The sequence below is a fragment of the Hippopotamus amphibius genome, chromosome 1 (genome assembly GCF_030028045.1).
Source record: "Hippopotamus amphibius kiboko isolate mHipAmp2 chromosome 1, mHipAmp2.hap2, whole genome shotgun sequence".
In the NCBI taxonomy this organism is placed as follows: Eukaryota; Metazoa; Chordata; class Mammalia; order Artiodactyla; family Hippopotamidae; genus Hippopotamus; species Hippopotamus amphibius.
The window spans coordinates 69,070,007-69,089,477 of record NC_080186.1 but is presented as its reverse complement, the minus strand read 5'-3'; the positions used below and the strand labels follow the sequence as shown (position 1 = coordinate 69,089,477).

The window sequence follows — 19,471 nt, the reverse complement described above, 5'->3', positions numbered from 1 at the left end:
CATATATCCATAAAAATAGAACATAACAACTGTATAAACAATCTTCCAAACAAGTAACCACGGTTAAATTTCCCTCATTGGTCCATTCAGTTCTCTGTAATTGCTCTGTTGGATCTTGGATCAGTAAACTACTTTCAAGAAGTTGTCTGCTTCTAGACAAATGAATTCTAGAAATCCTGACTTAGTCCACTGGTATGGTGTGAAATTTGTCTAAGCTATGTCAGCGTGGAAATGTGTACTCACAAAACTATTCTTTGATGTATCTATTGATAGTTCAAAGCACCTGATTCTTTCCATGAGGCTCTGAGACTGCTCCTTCCTGAATGCACAAACTTTGGCCTGTAGGTCTATAGGCAGAGCCTTCAAGCTAGCATCAGAGTAAAACAGAAACTATCTGTAGATAGTTTCAGTTCAGGCTGCTGTAACAATACCATTGCCAGCTAAAGAATGTAACTTGCCATCCAGTTCTTTTAAGAATTAAGCTATTAGCCACTGCAGTCACTGACCTTCAACACAACCTGAAAGAAATTCAGGGCAGAATGAGGCATTCTATGCTCTGGGAAAACTGACAGAACAGACCTTCAGATAGATAGGTATTTTCAGGAGAAATTTTTTACAAGCCTGGATTCTTGCATCTTCCCATACTTAGAAAAGCACTAAAACCATTAACTAAGATATCTGTTCCTCAGGACTAGCAGCAACCGTCTACGGAGACATGTGCTTGGTTGCACGTACCTCCTTCACCAAAATCACATGTATACTGACCTCCTCTCTTTCCTCTTCAGAATAGTTTCTCAGAGCTATTTGAGAGTCTTTCTCTTGGGCTATAGTCCTCAGTTAGACACTGAATAAATTCAACTCACAATTTTTATGTCATATGTCTAAGATCATAAGTTGAAGATCAAGATGCCTGCCCTCTTCTGTTTTGCAGATGTCTAACTTCTTGTATCCTCACATAGCAGAAATAGGGTAAGAGAGCTCTCTGTGGTCCCTTTTATAAGGGCACTAATTCCATTCATGAGGACTCTACCCTTATAAGCTAATTACCTCCTGAAGTCCCCACTTCCTAATACCATCACACTGGGGATTTGGATTTCAGCATATTAATTTGTGGGGGGACAGAAACATTCAGTCCACTGCAATGACCAAGACTGAAAGTTGTAGTTAATTACTATACCCAACAGAATCAGAATGGAAGTGAGTCAAAACCTCTACTACAGCATAGTGCATAACTATTTCATAAGAATTAAACCATTATTTCCCCTGAGGGAAACAAGAGCACCGACAAATCTCCAGGGCCTTCTCATAAAGTATACAATTTTGAACATATTTATATTAATAGCATTTTAGCTATACAAATTTAAGCTATGGAAGCCTAAGTTGATCTGATATATTTACCAAAAATTTCCTACAAATTTCCCACAGTATAGTGTTGGTAAATAAGAAATATGGAGTACATGAGATAAACAATTATTTCCAGTATCTTTCTTTTTATGAGGTGAAAGAAGAGATTCCAGCCCCCCAATCCCTCTCTTACAGGAAATTTCAAAGATACATTTAGACATAAAATATATCCTGAAATTTTTATTTTTCTAAATTCAAGATTTAACCCTGAGAAGGCAAAATCAAGAGATGTCAGAGATGATCTGATCACTTGATTAAGACAGGATTATAGGTACCTAAGAAAGAGCAGTTGTTTACCTATTTAATTAAAAGGATAACAAAAATAGAGAAAAATGTAACATGATTCTGTAGAACTTTATCTGTTTCTCAAAAGAGAAGACTTTATTCCTTTTTTTAAAAAAATAAGGATATTAGAATTTCAACATATACAACACAGAAAATTTATTCTGGTAATACTAAAAAATCTCTGCTTTCTAGGCAGAAGGTAAAGAGTAACCTTTTACCTTTGGTGAAGGGGTTAATCATTAAACCAAGTAAGCAAGCCCCATAAAACTGAGTGAACTTTGCTAAAATTTTACCAAAATTTTTGCACCTTTCAGTGTTTTTGTCAGACTCAGGTATTACACACCAAGGCAAATAAAATTCACTTTCCTAAAGTTTTGTCCTTCCACTATGCTTTTTCATATTCTAGAACAAACTGATACTTGGAATGAAGCTACTCATTTTCTCTTAAAAAATAAAAACACATACATAGTTGTATTTCTCTGTCACTATTGGTCCAACTCTAGTTATTGATAATCATTTTTATTATTTAATTGAAGAAATTAACTTCTACTTCAGAGAAAGCTGGGAGGCTGGTCATTGAGAATTGTTTTTCATATGAACATTTTAGTAGTCTAGCTCATGAATAATTAACACAACCTTATACCCCTACACATATCCCTTTACACCTTAAAGCAGCAAAAAGAAACATTTATTAACTTGACCCAAGTATGTAACTTACTCCATAACACATCAAAATAAGAAACAAAAGTATATAAACTTAAAATTATGCTCAGGAATCAATGATTCAATATTCTATCCAAGAAACAGTCCAGGCATGTTTGATTATTCATTAATTCAATATCAGTCCACGGTTTTACATTTCCCAAGGATCATGGAAATTATGAATAATCCGACATATTTCAAAACATAATTACTGTTGGAATAAACAAATTTTCTTAGAATTATGATTCAATATGTTGGAACCCAAAATTACATTTTCAAAATCTTAAACTTTATTTAGGTGTTAGGTTAGCTAATTTGACCAATAAATCAATGTAAAAAGTTTAGGAAATCCAGACTAATCAGTTTCTTCCTTAAAAAATAAACTGCACTTAAACATATAGTACTATACTTGTATTATACTTACACTGATAAATAGAGAAAAAGACACATAGTTGTTTTTTTCTTTAACCCAAATTACAAACCTCTCTAATATGAAGATATGAAAAAATTCATCTTACTATGTGAACTTGAATTTTTAAAAATGTTTCTGAGCTAGTAGTTTCTATCAGAATGTTTGCTTTCCTTTATTTTAGCTCATTCAAAGTATTAGAAGTTGATTTTTAAAATTTTTCTATTAATTTGGGGACTAATCCTTTTATATAAGGCCCATTATCTCTATAAACCAATCAGAACAGAGTTCCTTAATATGAGGCATAATCTGATTTATTAGTTTACACTGTTCAGAGGTGGGAAAGTATTTCATAGATGTGCAATAAGAGGTCAAAGCCTTCCTCAATTATAAACATACAGACACACTGAGAACTTAAAAGTTTCAGATCTACAACAACTTCAGGCACAGGCCAAAAGTAAACCCAGTCCAGATCTCAAAGCTGTTCTCCTTTTCAGTGGGCTTTAAATTCTTAACTGACTAGAGCTCTCATACACAGACAAGCGTGAATAAACCAGATTCTTTGTCATCTCTCACCCAGGAGAGAACAGACTTCTATAGTAGACAGAGATCACCAAATGGGTCATAAAAACACTCTCAATTATTGCCACCAATGAGATTAAATAACCAACTATGCCTAAAGCAGAAACAAAAACAAGACACAAAATCAGTAAGGAGGGCAAAACCTACATAAATAGAGTACAAAAAAGTTAAGGCCTTATTGCCACATGGAGTGGATGTGAGAGCCAAGAAAAGACCTGCCTTGGCTTATGTAGATCTTGAGGTGCCATTCTCAAGCGATGCAGTTTACTTGGCTCTATCTGTTGAGTTTACTTGGGTATCCAAGCAAATGTATAATTTTCAAAATGGTAAAATCATGAGGCGTATAAATATAAAGTGAACATATGTCAAAAATTTTATTTAACTCAAAAAAAGGAGAGAACAAGTAATATATTAACACAAATTTCTAGCATCCAATTTAAATCTTAAAACCTAGATGTCTCAATGTATCTTCTTTTTCTTTTTAACCTTCAAGCCCTTTTTTATAGTTCATAATTAAAGGACAGGATTTTACATTTTTATATATTTATTTAGTTATTTAAAAATTTTATTTATTTATTTGGTTGCTTTGGGTCTTAGTTGCAGCATGTGGGATCTAGTTCCCTGACCAAGGATTGAACCCAGGCCCCTTGCATTGTCATTATGGAGTCTTAGCCATTGGACCACCAGGGAAATACCTTGGACAGGATTTTACATTTTAAAATGTTTTTCATCTACATGTTTGTTTAAAATGTTTCTCTTAAGTGGCTCCAGAATTCTAGTCCTTATATACCTACATCTTTCCTTATCCAGAGTTCTTTTTATTATTGGAACTACTTAAGAAGGCCTGCAATTCTAAGACTTCAGATAAGATTTCATTTGCTTGAAGTGAATCCAAAAATGGAGGAATAAGAAAATCAGGGATGTCATAAAATCTATAGAAGATAATATAATTTTACAAGGGTAATATGGAACAAGGAGCATGTAATATTCTGCTTCTCCATCTGCTATTTCAGAAATAAATGACTCATAGCAAAGACATGAAAGCAACCTAAATGTCTATCAGCAGATGAATGGATCATGTGTGTGTGTGTGTGTGTGTGTGTGTGTGTATACACACACATATAATGGAGTATTACTTAGCCATAAAAAAGACTGAAATAACACCATTTGTAGCAACATGGATGGACATAGACAATTATCATACTAAGTGAAGAGAGTCGGACAAAGACAAATATCATATGAAATCACTTATATGTGGAATCCAAAAAGATGATACAAATGAACTTATTTACAAAACATAAATAGACTCAGACATAGGAAAAAAGTTTATGATTACCAAAGGGGATAGCGGGGGTAGGTGGAGATAAATTTGGAGTTTGGCATTAACAGATATACACTACTAGATATAAAATTGGTAAACGAAAAGGACCTACTGTATAGCACAGGGAACTATACTCAATATCTTATAATCACCTATAATGGAAAAGAATCTGAAAAAGAATATATATACATATATAAAGTATATATATATGAAACTGAATTACTTTGCTGTACACTTGAAACATTGTAAATAAGCTATACTTCAATTAAAACAATGATTCAGTTACTATGTTTCACTAATTCCAAAATGCATATTTTTTCTTATTTATTTATTTTTAAAATTTATTTATTTATTTTATTTATTTATTGGCCGCGTTGAGTCTTCATTGATGCACACAGGCTTTCTCTAGTTGCGGTGAGTGGGGGCTACTCTTCATTGTGGTGCTCAGGCTCCTCACTGTAGTGGCTTCTCTTGTTGTGGAGCATGGGCCCTAGGCGCATGGGCTTCAATAGTTGCGTCACATGGGCTCAGTAGTTGTGGCTAACGGGCTCTAGAGCACAGGCTCAATAGTTGTGGCACATGGGCTTAGTTGCTCCGTGGCATGTGGAATCTTCCCAGGGCAGGGCTCGAACCCGTGTCCCCTGCATTGGCAGGCGTATTCTTTACCACTGCGCCACCTAGGAAGTCCATTTTTTCTTATTTAATATCCCAGAAATCCAGACAAGTTTTAGGTTAATAGCTATTGGCTATTTTTTTCTACATTTGATGCCTTTGCAATTGGGATGTGTTCTTATAGTCAGTGGCATCTTAGTTTAAATATGATACTGCTGTCCCCTGGAAATGCTATTCCATGACATTATAAAGATGTTAAACCAGACTAGGAACAGTTTGGACATCGAATGCTAATGAAACTATGTTCATAGTTGTAGCCAGTCACAATATGGCCGTTGAACAAAATTGTAGGTAACGATGAATTTTTTTATTTACAAAATATGTGTAATATATGAAATGGTGAACAAAACAGACACTACAGCTCTCATAAAGCTCATAGACTAGAGCAATTCTCATAAAGCTCACAGACTATCTACATGTGTAATTTTAAATTTTCTAAGTCACGTTAAAAAAGTAAAAAGTAACAGATGAAATTAAGTTTCTTTCTATACTTTAACCCACTATATCCAAAATATTTCAACAATCAATACTTTTAAATTATTAATGAGACATTTTTATTTTTCTTACTAAATCTTTAAAATGGTGTGTGTATTTTATACTTACATCTCAAATCCAAGTGGCCAAATTTCAAGTGCTCCATGTGGCTATGTTGGACAGCAGAGGTCTAGAGGCAGAGATGAACTTTTTTTTATATATATATAGGTAGCTACTTTGTTTTTTGGAGGGGAGATATTTTTATTTTTTGAAGAGGTAAAACATACCAAGTTTCAAAAGTATCAGAGTATTCAATGAAAAGCTTTCCTTAAATCCTGTCCACAGCCACCCACTTCTCCAGTAGGCAACTGCTTTGGTTCTGTGCCTTCCCAAATATATCCATATATTTTTCCCTTTGTTTCCCACACAGATGGTAGCATATGGTACATCAGTACATCATTTGGTACATTCTGTTTTTGTTTTCACTTAACATATTTTGTAAATCTTTCCATAACAATGTTTGCAGAGTTTCCTCATTCCTTTTAATGGCTGCATAATTTTGAATACACCATAGTTTATTTCACCTTTTGATGGTTAAAATATTTGTTATCTTTTGCTATTGCGAAGACTGCTGTTAAGAATATTCTTGCATATGTCAATTCATAGCCAAGGGAGTATATCTGTAGGATAAATAGCTAGAAATAGAATTGCTGAATGTAATTACAAGAACTGCGAGAACGGGGACTTCTCTGGTGGTGCAGTTGTTAAGAATCTGCCCACCAATGCAGGGGACATGGGTTCAAGCCCTGGTCCATGAAGATCCCACATGCCACAGAGCAACAAAGCCTGTGCACCACAACTGAGCCTGTGCTCTAGAGCCGGTGAGCCACAACTATTGAGCCCACGTGCCACAACTACTGAAGCCAGCACACCTAGAGCCTGTGCTCCACAACAGGAGAAGCCACAGCAATGAGAAGCCCATGAGCGCAACAATTAAAACCCAATGCAAAACAACCAAATTCTGCCATCAGGAAGTGTGTCAGGGTTCAGCTCATCAAGAATGGCAAAAAAATCACAGCCTTTGTACCCAATGATGGTTGTTTGAATTTTATTGAGGAAAATGATGAAGTTCTGGTTGCTGGCTTTGGTCGCAAAGGTCATCCTGTTGGTGACGTTCCTGGAGTCCACTTTAAGGTTGTCAAAGTAGCCATTGTCTCTCTTTTGGCTTTATACAAAGGCAAGAAGGAAAGACCAAGATCATAAGTTTGAATGATGAAAGCATGATAGTAATAAATTTTCATATGCCAAAAACAAAAACAAAAACAAACCCAATGCAGCCAATAAATAAATAAATAAAATTTAAAAAAAAGGAATTGCTAGAAGACCTAAATAGACATTTCTCCAAAGAAGACATACATATGGCCAACAAACACATGAAAAGATGCTCAAAATCACTTATCATCAGAGAAATGCAAGTCAAAGCCACAATGAGGTATCACCTCACACCAGTCTGCATGGCCATCATCACAAAATCTGGAAACAACAAATGGTGGAGAGGGTGTGGAGAACAGGGAACTCTCCTGCACTGCTGGTGGGACTGTAAGTTGGTACAGCCACTATGGAAAACAATTTGGAGGTTCCTTAAAAAACTACAAGTAGAACTACCATATGATCCAGTCATCCCACTCCTGGGCATATACCCAAAGAAAACCATAATCCCAAAAGAAACTTGTACCATAATGTTTATTGCAGCACTATTTACAATAGGCACGACATGGAAGCAACCTAAATGCCCATCAACAAATGAATGGATAAAGAAGATGTGGCATATATATACAATGGAATATTACTCAGCTATAAAAAGGGATGAGATGGAGCTATATGTCATGAGGTGGATAGAACTACAGTCTGTCATACAGAGTGAAGTAAGTCAGAAAGAGAAAGACAAATATTGTATGCTAACTCACATATACGGAATCTAAAAATGGTACTGATGAACTCAGTGACAAGAACAAGGACGCAGATACAGAGAATGGACTGGAGAACTCGAGGTTTGGGAGGGGGCGGGAGGTGAAGGGGAAGCTGAGAAGCGAGAGAGTAGCACAGACATATATATACTACCAACTGTAAAATAGATAGTCAGTGGGAAGTTGTTGTATAACAAAGGGAGTCCAACTCGAGGATGGAAGATGCCTTAGAGGACTGGGGCGGGGAGGGTGGCGGGGACTCGGGGTGGGGGTGGGGAGTCAAGGAAGGGAGGGAATACGGGGATATGTGTATAAAAACAGATGATTGAACTTGATGTACCCCCAAAAAAATAAAAAAAAAAAAAAGGAATTGCTAGAACGTATGCTCCCTATACATATTTCTGTTTTGCTCACCACTGTACCCCCAGAACCTAGAATAAATAATACTTGGCACATTCTAGGCATCCAATACATGTTTGATGAATGAATTCATAAAGTAGGAAGAGAGGCTTACTTTTCATTACTTAAGCGGTTATTGCCTCGATCAGAATGTTATTTTTTGGATCTGATGCTTGTGTTATTCTTATTTTGAGCATTGCTTTTCCCAGGAGATTTGACCTCTCCCTCTCTCCCTTGGTTTCTCTCACTCCACTCCACCCCTCTCCCACCTGATTTAGAAGCAAAAGAAAGCTGGGGAAATTACATTACTATTGTGAATGTAATTTTATGGCAAGACAAGAAAATTTTAAACATAAAAAAATTCTGTCTTTTGGCCTCCTGTCTCCCAACACTGTGTTGTGTATTTGCATTATGCATGGACCAAACCTCCCCCCTCAGCAGGAATACCTGCTCAACCATAAAGAGCAACATTCTCCCAGCATCCTTACAAGCTAACATTCCTTCTTTATCTTGTAAGGGGTCACACGACCTATCATGATGACACATCTGGATTATGTAAGCTATCACTAATACCTCATTTGATGTACAGCCCTTTGTCGTAAAAAACATACAACTGTACCTTCACTTCTAACCTGATGAACAGTTGTCAGAGCCTTCTGAGATGCTCTTCCCCGGTTATAATTCTCATATTTGGCTCAAATAAAAATTTTCCATTTCTTTCTTAGAGCAACTGATTAACTTTTTGTCAACACTATTTAACAAGGCAGACTTTAAAATAAAAATTATTAGGGCTAGACATAATCATCACTTAATGATAAAAGGCTCAACTCAGCAGAAATAGATAATTCTAAAGTTATATACACTTAATAGCCTCAAACTATAAACGTGAACATCAACAGAACTACAGAGAGAAATAATGAAATCTATCATCACAGTAGATTCAACATTCTCTCAATTATCGATAGCCCACATAGGCATCACTGTGTCAGGAACACTTCTTCAAATCGTTACTGAACACAAGGTTGTGGGGTGCCAATATTTTCTAATGGGTGCTCAAAAACGCTTAAGTATTGATGAGGAAATTGAAACTTCCATACTTGTAATTGCTTACTCTCTACCTTGCAAAGGCCTGCTCGCCACTCTCAGTTAAACAGTAAAATGAATTACTAAGAGTGATCAGATAAGGGAAGACTGTCTCATTCTCAGGCACCCACCCCAAGCCTTTGTTTGAGACCCTTTGCACACAGACTTGTTAAGTGACCATTCACTTCAACCTGCAACCAATGTGAGAATGCAAATTGTGACCTTAGTCCTGATAGGAATGGAATGTCCGGCTCATACAAGTTCCTGTTAGGACCCCCTACTATGTGTGTAACCCATGGCAACTCCCAAGCTCTGTAACTGCCCGTGACCTATAGTAATTTGTAGCCAATCAGTTTGTACCTATTATAGCTGTATGTTTTAACCTATATAAGGAGAAGACTCCCCTAAAACAGGGCCCCAGAATTTTGAAGCGTTAGCTCGTCTGGGTCCGCTGGCTCAATAAACCTGAGTTCTCCAACTCTCCTAGTGTTGTGCTTGGTTTCTCGCGGGATCCGTTTCTTCTGCAACAGTATGACAGGCCCAAGAAAGCACAATTGAAAACAGCTGTGGTAACACACCCAGCAAACCCGATTTCTGTGGAAAGCTCATAAAAGCCACGCGGGGGTTTCTTTGCTGAACGTTGTTTCAGATATCAGTACTTCCTAAAGATGTGGGGGGAGTAGATGAGGGAACAGGCCGAAACAGCCAAGGCAAACAGGAGAGGAATGTGAACATTTCACTAACATCCACTCAAAAACATTTATTCAACACTTAACTACGTGCCATTCTATTACCAGCCATTTCAGATATTCAAAGTTCAAAGAGTCTCAAGAACACACGATTTCTTAAAAGTCATTCAGGTATTTAAATATTACTTAAAACTGTTTTAGACAAAACCGCGGAGCTTACGAGAAGACGCGCTCCGGAAACTGTAAGCAGGCACCAAGGACAGCTATGAGCAGTCAGTGGGGTCCTAGGGCAGCCACGGAACTGCTCCTTCCTTCAGGCGGGAGTGTGGTCAGCTATGTCGGGGAGGGGAGGGGGCTTGAGGGACGCCTCTGCGCAGGCGCGTGCCGCCTAAATCCGCCCAGAGAAGAGTCAAGTTCTCTTTTTGCTCTCAGACATGGTGAGTGTGGACGTGTTTAGAGTTGCTGTCTAGATGCGTGGGGAGGAGACTTGGTAGGCTATGAATATTTAAGGAGTCACCAAAGGTTGTTTTCTAAGTATTGGAGAATGGTTGGGTTAAGACGCAGACCTTGGAACGTTTTTTGAGGGCTCAGAGACAGGGTGAAGTATTACTCAGCGTTTTCTGCAGATCTCGCGGGTGCAATTGCGGCCAGACTTCCTCGTGTCGGGCGGGCCTCAGGGTTCAACGACCTGATTTCTTAATCCTTCAAAAAAGCCTGGTAGTTCTTTATTCCTTACATATACATGTATATATATTAATTTACGTGTACCCATATGGTTTAAAATTGTTGGAATTACTAATGGTATGGTTAGATCTAGTAAATTTTAATGGGATACGAAGGAAATTAACTACTTCATTTTTATTGGTAATGATCATGACCTACTTAAAACGTAGTCTCAATCACAAAGATGTAGATAAGAAATGTGGAGAACTAGAGCAGCATCCTCATCACCTGGGGGTTTGTTGGAAATGTAGAAACTAGCATGGAAGGTGCTTTGAAACCTGACTTTCTAGGATTAATGAAATCTCATTAAAGAACTTAACTGCAGATGATGAGCTAGCTGGGTTTTTATTTTAATGCTTCAGGTTTCTGCGGCATGTAAACCGTCTGTTGTCTTAGATTTGTAAATTTTGATAGTCTGTTTATTTTACTTAACTAAGTGAAAGATGAAGACGGTAATTTTTTGGGTCGATGATGAGCTGGCATGTATTCTGAATCTAAAGTTGATTATTACTATTTTAGCTCTAGAATTACTCTGAGGCCTGAAAAACACCTGCATCTTTATGAGGGCTTTAGTTCTTTTTTTAGTCAGATACTTTTAGAAGTGAAAGTTTTTATATGGCAAGATGAAATCAGAGTTCAAATGTATATTGAATATATGCTCTGGGGGTCAGACGTTAAAAGATAAAAATTACGAAATCACTTTTTGTGTGAAAGGGCACACCGCAGAAGGATGTTGTTATCAAGTCAGATGCACCTGACACCCTATTATTGGAGAAGCATGCAGATTATATCGCATCCTATGGCTCAAAGAAAGATGATTACGTATGTATATTTTTATGTTGAAAAGTGTTTAAAGGTGTTGACTATTCTGCATAAGCAGTCACGTTAATATGGCCCTTGCTTAAGAGTAGTATTCAACTCCTGCATGCCAAGGACTGATATCTGTAGTTGAAGGGCCATGGGAATTAACCATGGTTCTTGCTGAAATTATATAGAGGCTTTGGCAAACAAAGTAGATACCTCTCCTGCCCAGATTTGTAAGAATTTTGAGGTGCGGAATAGAATTTTTGTAGTTGAGGTAATACTTTCAAGGTCAATGATGTGTTGGCATGTATTACCTGAGTTTATGGTGATGTGTAATAACACTTAAGCTCTAGAATTACGCTGAGACCTTGAAAAAGTTTTACCGTGAAGAATGGTGTTCCCATTGTTCCTCTCAAGGAAAATCTCAGAAAAAATTAAATAAGCAACTTAATTGGAAGTAAATATTTTACCCTGTAGTATGCAAAGAGCTGAAATGTTGGGGAGCATCTAGTATTGATGAATTCCCATAACCTTATAGCTGTGAAGTTGTCATGGCCATGTAACAGTATGACTGTTTAGCTTCGTGTGTTCAATATCTTAACCTGGCATCGATTCAAACTGATGCATTAAAGTTATTCTGTATTTTAGGAATACTGTATGTCTGAGTATTTGAGAATGAGTGGCATCTATTGGGGTCTGACCGTAATGGATCTCATGGGACAGCTACATCGCATGAATAGAGAAGAAATTCTGACATTTATTAAGTCTTGTCAACACGAGTGTGGTGGAATAAGTGCTAGTATTGGACATGATCCTCATCTTTTGTACACTCTTAGTGCTGTCCAGGTAAATACTAAAAAATTCCGCAGTGTTGGTAGTGTATTCTCTTACCTGAGTGGGGAAATTGCAACTAGGTTATCAGGAAGCCAACAAAATCCGTATCTGTTGAAAAGTTACTCATCTTTTCAAATGAAATCTGCTGTACAAGGTCAATGATGTGATGGCATGTATTAGCTGAATCCAAAGTTGATGTGAATTCTAAAATTACACTGAGACCTTGGATGGTAATTATGTTTATCTTCAGTATGTGTAAGTATTTGAAAATCAGTAAGTGGAGTTAGTGTCGTCCCCCTCTTTGGTGTTAAGCTACTGAAACCTGGTTTATTTATTAGACAGCATGACCTATCCCGATAGAATACGTTATGTAAGTCTTGTCTGATAATAGAAAACCAGTATATTCTAAAAAAAATTATATTCTAAAGAAAATTAGTATGTTCTAAAGATTTTGTCATGTGGTACTCAGAAGAGCATGATGGATTATATAAACTGCTCAAAGCCTGTTTACTACATGTGTAAAGAAGCTTCCTTCATTTAGCTATTTTTTGTATTGGTTAAACTTCCTGCATGGCATTTGCTTCCCTCCATGGCCTGGTCATTTCCTCTCTTCTAGTCTCATGTTGCTTTTCATCTAATTTCTGGACATACCAAGCTCCTTGTGGTTCCCTGCTTGTCACGGCTCTGCTCTTTTTTCCGTGGAGTTAACTCTTTAAGTTAAAACTCTTTTTTTTTTTGTCAAGCTGTAGCTTGTAGAATCATAGTTCCCTGACCAGGGGTTGATTGAACCTGGCCCACGGCAGTGAAGGCGCCAAGTCCTAGCCACTGGACTGCCAGGGAATTCCCTCTGGGGAGTTAGCTTTAATTTTGATATCAGTGAAGATCCACAAATAAGGGTTTAAAGTGTACGTAAGTTAGTATATATGAGTCTTAAGAGTGCTAAGTTAACAACATATAAATATAAAAATAATGCTTTGTGGCTAATTTGTGTTTGTTGGTAATACCTATAATATTACTGCATAGTAGAAGTGCATATTTGAGAAAAGTTAACAGTGTGCATAGACGAACATGCTTGCTTGACAACTTAAAAGGTAGCTGAGGAAGAAAAGTTTGTTCTAATGATGTGTTGAAGAGGTATTTACTTACCAGGGTTTGTTTTTGTTACAGATTCTTACTCTCTATGATAGTATTAATATTATTGACGTGAATAAAGTTGTGGAATATGTTCAGAGTCTACAGAAAGAAGATGGTTCTTTTGCTGGAGATATTTGGGGTAATGTCACTTTAATCCATGGCACCCAAAATACCGATATAAAAATGTCCTGCTTCACTGTTTATTGTAGTAGTAGGCTTTGTTGCAAATTTTAAAGTACAACAAATTGGGGGCTTTGTTAATAATTTGTAAGGAGATTTTTAAGTTTTTCATCTTTTCAGGTCCCACTAAGCAGCTGGTCTATCTGGAGTTAATGGCCTGCTGGAAGTTCCAGCATGCACTGTGCTAGTTATATCAGCATACAGGAGTACTGGAACAGAGGGGGCCAGTCTAAAAGATAAGGTAGGTGAAACTTTTTTCCCCAATATTTGGTGGCTTTGTAAAGTTTTTTAAAAAGTTTCTGGCAAGGGGGAGATATTCAAAAAACTTTACAAACTTACTGAATATTTGAGTGGAGGGAGGGAATAGTACTTTACTTGATAAATGTAGATAATCTCTGCTTTAGGGCTGAATACAGTGCAGGCCGGAGAGACCAGCTGCTTCATGGGATGTGAAATCTACATTTATATAATAGGGTAAGTTTATTATCATTCTTAGAAATTGACTAGTCCTTTTCTTTCTGTTACCTTTCTGGGTCTCTCTAAGCAATTTATTTGCTTGTATTTTTGACAAAGCAGTTTTCTAACTCTTAGTTTCCTTTGAAGTAAGTGATCACACTTCAGATTTAGCTTTCCTCCTGTGACTAGAAGTACTAAGCCTGAACTCTTGGAAATTTAACCATGGTAGTTGTACAGAGGTGGTTTTTAATTAACTTTTACTACCTAATATGATCAGAAGCCTCTGGTAACATAAATGTTTTGGTTTGATCCCTTTACTTTTAGGAGAAATTGATACAAGATTCTCTTTTTGTGCTGTGGCAACTTTGGCTCTGTTGGTAAGTTTTAAATGTATTGGAATGATTAAGCTTTCATGATTATTCTAGAATTTAATAGGCATATTTTCTATTTACAGGGGAAGCTGGATGCTATTAATGTGGAAAAGGCAATTGAATTTGTTTTGTCATGTATGAACTTTGATGGTGGATTTGGTTGCAGGCCAGGTTCTGAATCCCATGCTGGGCAGGTAATTTATTAATCCAGATTAAAATGTAGTATCATTTTTGAAGGGATAACTCATGCAACAGCGAATAGCAAGTTAACTTGACGTAATGTAATGTGGGATGTTATGTAAGAATTAATTGCTGATAAAGGAAGGCATTGTTACAGTAGTTTACTTTGTATACAGTCTCCTGTTGGTGAAATCCTCTGACTCAGGTAAACATAAGTACATTTTAATTCCTGAAAATATATTTTGATCTTCAGTTAGTTTTTAACTAAAACATTCTGTCCCTACCTATCCTTAGCACCTGTTTGCTTGTGCCAGAGAATGTTGTATATATACATGGTTGTCAAAGCTTGCTTTTAGCCATGAAGAAATTGCAACAGTAGTCTTTTATTGCAGAGTTGCATCCTAGTAGCATGGTTGGATTTGTTCAAATAATTATGTGATGTTCATGTTTGCAGTTTTTTGAACTGTCAGCAAATTCTCAGTTAGAAATGGAGCTTTAGTAATTTAAGTAGTTTTTATCACTATGTTACTGTTGAAAGACTGTTATATACATGTACTTTATGTCTGTAATTTTAGATCTATTGTTGCACAGGATTCCTGGCTATTACTAGTCAGTTGCATCAAGTAAATTCTGATTTACTTGGTTGGTGGCTTTGTGAACGACAGCTACCATCAGGTGGACTCAATGGAAGGCCAGAGAAGGTATTGTTTCATAATATGAACTGTTTTTAAGTTTTATAACCTTGAGTGAGGACTTTTTTTTTTTTGTCGTAGATTTTTCAGTATTGCTCTTGTAAATGATAGAGCTTTTTAGCTTACTACTTTGCAAATTTTCAGTTGTACCTTCTAAAAAATGCCCTTGGCAAAAGTAAAACAACTAGAGTTGAAATGCTTATTAACCCTGGTGTCCATTTAAAAGACACTTAGGAAAAGATTGCATGATACCTTTTGATTCTCTCCATGACAACTACTCGTGGGTTTAAAATATGTTTGTATTTATAGTATAAATTCTTAAAGGGTTTTTTCCTTATCCTTCTGAAGGCCTTGTATTTTTCAGGCATTGAAATAAAGCTATTTCTTTAAACCTTTTAGTTCTGGACCTAGACCAGGGACTCAGTCATGCATTATGTGTATCTGGGAGTCAATGGCTACTATTAACACATGGATCTTGTATGGAAATCTCCATGCCAGCTTATGGGTGGGAAAGTATAATAGGTTTGCCAAATGAAAGATTTTTTAAAGATTGAATTACAACATTTTCATTTAAAATCTTTGTTAATTTTTAAAGAAAAACCCAATTTTGTTTAGCTCTCTCAGAATCTAAATTAGGTCTGTAAAGACCAGATAGTGAATATTTTTAGCTTTGACCTGTGGTCTTGTTGCAGCTATGCTACTGCCGTGAAAAGCAGATGCTGCTATAGGCAATAAGAAATGAATGGGTGTGGTCGTGTCCCTTTAAAATTTCTATAGACAGGTACGAATTTCTTAATGATTTTCCTGTCAAAACTTTTTATTTTTAGTTGGGGTGTAGTTGTTTTACAATGTTAACAAAACTTATTTTTAAAAATCATTTATACATACTAAAAACAATTATTGTGGTCTAGATTTGACTCAAGGGCTGTAGCCTGCTGAGTCTCTGACCTAAAATAAGATAGAGCATGGTGATGCTTTTATCTGGGTCATTGTATTTTTGTTTTACTTTTGCTTGCTCAGTATTTCTGAATAAGTTAATGCATAGGGAAATAACCACAGTGGTTTCTAGTTAAGATCCAATGAAAAACCTGGGCAACTTTTCAATAATTAGAAAATGGTTGGGGTTTGGGACTATACTTACAATCTAGGACAGTTTCTCATGTGCTTGTGAATCATCCAGGGTTCTTGTTGAAATTCAGCCTAAGGTGGGAACTTCTGCCAGGGTGATTTTTTTTTTTTTTTTTTTTTTTTAAGCAGCTTGTGTACCTGCCTGGACAGCACTTGTTGAAAATGCTCCACCTAGGGCAATGGAATACATATTACCATAGATCTCATGAGCCTTACCTCCATATTTCTGGATAAGGGGCTAATTTAGGTATTCATTGCAAATAGAAATTAAGGTAGATGGATGGTTATCGCTGAGTACTGAAACTGAAACATTTAGCATGGTTTTTAATGGAATGGAGTGTTTGGTCTTTTTTGCAGTGATTATCTTTAATTCTAAGCAATTGTATTTGTGGATTTCAGTGTTTCAGACACTGCATTGCCAATATATCACCTGATTCCCCTCTGACCCACAATATTTGGACTAGAAAATACAATTGTGGCAACTTGTGGCTTTTTCCTTCTAGCTACCAGATGTATGCTATTCTTGGTGGGTGTTGGCTTCCCTAAAGATAATTGGAAGGCTTCATTGGATTGATAGAGAGAAACTGCGCAATTTCATCTTAGCATGTCAAGATGAAGAAACTGGAGGATTTGCAGACAGGCCAGGAGATATGGCAAGTATATTTGTGACTGTTTATGTAATAGTTAAAATTTTTAGTGTTGCTTTGTGTTACTCTTAAGGTTCTAAGGGTTCTAAGTTTCTAGAGTTAAGAATAGGGGGATGGTGGGAAAGGGTGGTATTTCCAAGGGTTGCTTTGAAAGGATTCTTTTTAAATAATTGTTATTTAAGAATATGTGAAAGATCTGAAACAAATTTACAGAAATTTCTGGTTACTTACTGCCAAGAGGTGAGTGTAGGCCAGGTCCTGTGTTTAAAAAACACAATTTGAAACCATCATTATTTCAGCAAACTTTAAGCATACATTCAAATGAAGGGAATACAATGGGCTCCAGTATAATCATTGTTAAGAAGCAGGGTTTTAGAAGTTTTCATTTGGTAATACTCTATAAATTCTTATTTTTTTAATAGGTAGATCCTTTTCATACTCTTTTTGGAATTGCTGGATTGTCACTTTTGGGAGAAGAACAGATTAAACCTGTTAGCCCTGTTTTTTGTATGCCTGAAGAAGTGCTTCGGAGAATGAATGTTCAGCCTGAACTAGTGAGCTAGATTAGATCCCTTGATGCAAAAGTTGCTTAGTGTAGTTTTTACCATCTTAACATTTCAGTATTTGAAGTGCTTAACAAACTTAATGACTGCCATGTTAATATTCTGTACATGAATTGTGTTGATTTAAATAAATTATATGATTATACATATTGTAAATTAAAGACCTCTATTGTATCTAATATTTTGTTTATGGTTCAGTGTATTTGTTATCTTGTATGTCTCCATAATAGCAAACTGAGTTGAACTCTAGCTGATTAAGTCTTGTGTTCCGATTTTCCCATGTACTCCCTTGATATGCTTGTTACATGTAACTATAGTTAATGTAAATTGGTCTTTGTCAATGAGAATGTTAACTGATGAAGAATTGATGAACCCCATAGGAATTAAAAGATGAAAAAAATAAATGGCTGAAATTTGGGAATATTTCATATATTTGTGGTTACTTGAGTTGGTTACAAAGTGATTTAGGTAAATGACAATTCACCATCTTAGAATAGGATTGCAATTTGGACTATACTTCATTCTCACTTATGAGTAATATTTTATGTCAGAATGCCAAGGGATTGTTGGCTTTTTTTTTCCTGGCCAGTAAGGAAACAAGTTGATAGTTGCCACAATATTCTTTGTACCTGTATTTTCAGAAAACTTAGACCACAACTAAATCCCTTAAGAGTTTTATGTTTTTGGTGAAAACAAAGTATTTTAATGAACATTTTTCCGGATGGAAGGTGAAATTTGCTCAAGTATGTTTGCAATACCCTGTGTATTGCGTCACTTTACATGTGAGTAGTGATTCTCAACACATTGACCAATGTCAGTTTCTATGTGAGATTGAAATGTCTAGCATTGTTTTTTGATAGTTAACTAATTTGAAGAGTTTGGGTAGACTTGCCAGTATTTTGTTTCTGAAAGTTTAAAAGTCGTTGGAACATAATTTTATTTAAGTGGTGTCATTGGAATTTGGAAATTTGAGGACTGCAGTCATTGCATGTGGGTGAGCTATTTATTGAAGTACTTAATAATTGCATGAATTCAGTAATGAACTTCTAATAGTATCCAGAGTATTCTGTTTTCACAATCCTGGCATCTTGATGAAGTTGGTATTAGTGTGTCTGTATTCAAGAAAAGTGAGCAAGGTCATTTGTTGTAAAGCTAATTTGAGTTCGTGTAGTCTGTGAAAACCCAGTACTAGAAATTGAGAGGAAACTGTCCAAGAGATACCTATTCTTAAGCTGATTCTTACCACTATAAGTGTGCACACAGCCATATGCTTACCGGGTGAAGGGCAGTCTTGCAGTGATAACAGCTTTGTGAATGTTTAAGCTGTAAGGGGTTAATGGCTCTTTAGTCACGAGACAAATGTTAGATGGTTTGTACTAATGTGTGAACATTGAATTTGTTCCCACTATCACAAGCACTGGGTGCATAGTGATAGTTTCTGTATTTAGAAAGAAACGAAGTGTATTTGGAGGTATGTGGGAAATGTTAGCACCAAACGCCTTGCAATAAGGGAAATAGGGTGCAGTGTGAATAATGGGAGTATCAAATTGGATTGATGGGCCTTGAAATCTATTCATCTGAGGAGATCTGTACAGCCACATTAAGCTTGACCACATTCTGCGGGAGGCGATGGGACCGGAACGTACGGGAGTGCCTTGCTCCCGTGTAGATGGCAGGAAAAGTGCGCGGGTGCTGCATGCTGGGGCTCTGCGCTTGCGCCCTGTGAGGTTTCCTGCGCCTGCGCGCCGTGCTCCCGCCTTTTCCGGTATAAC

The 19,471-nt window shown here is 36.6% G+C and overlaps 1 protein-coding gene and 3 non-coding genes across 7 annotated transcripts; all 4 read left to right on the top strand.

Annotated features, from left to right (window-relative positions):
- The first annotated feature begins 10,351 nt into the window (after positions 1 to 10,351).
- On the top strand, positions 10,352 to 18,127 carry RABGGTB (Rab geranylgeranyltransferase subunit beta). 4 transcript variants are annotated; one of them, XM_057715958.1, is made up of 9 exons: positions 10,352 to 10,424; positions 11,425 to 11,532; positions 12,163 to 12,360; positions 13,516 to 13,621; positions 14,443 to 14,495; positions 14,573 to 14,683; positions 15,245 to 15,370; positions 16,993 to 17,142; positions 17,559 to 18,127. In XM_057715958.1, exons 1-9 carry the CDS (start codon positions 10,422 to 10,424, stop codon positions 17,697 to 17,699), a joined length of 996 nt encoding a protein of 331 aa, XP_057571941.1. In that variant the 5' UTR covers positions 10,352 to 10,421; the 3' UTR covers positions 17,700 to 18,127. The 4 variants fall into 4 exon arrangements, with proteins under 4 accessions (XP_057571941.1, XP_057571956.1, XP_057571950.1 ...); XM_057715967.1 differs by lacking the exon at positions 10,352 to 10,424 and adding an exon at positions 10,458 to 10,477; XM_057715981.1 differs by lacking the exon at positions 10,352 to 10,424 and adding an exon at positions 10,543 to 10,704.
- On the top strand, positions 11,174 to 11,252 carry LOC130843150 (small nucleolar RNA SNORD45). The gene has a single exon (XR_009050761.1). It is a non-coding gene; the product is annotated as a small nucleolar RNA SNORD45 (small nucleolar RNA).
- Positions 11,802 to 11,884, top strand: LOC130843139 (small nucleolar RNA SNORD45). Its single transcript, XR_009050750.1, has one exon. It is a non-coding gene; the product is annotated as a small nucleolar RNA SNORD45 (small nucleolar RNA).
- Positions 12,502 to 12,573, top strand: LOC130843128 (small nucleolar RNA SNORD45). Its single transcript, XR_009050739.1, has one exon. It is a non-coding gene; the product is annotated as a small nucleolar RNA SNORD45 (small nucleolar RNA).
- Positions 18,128 to 19,471: the final 1,344 nt, after the last annotated feature.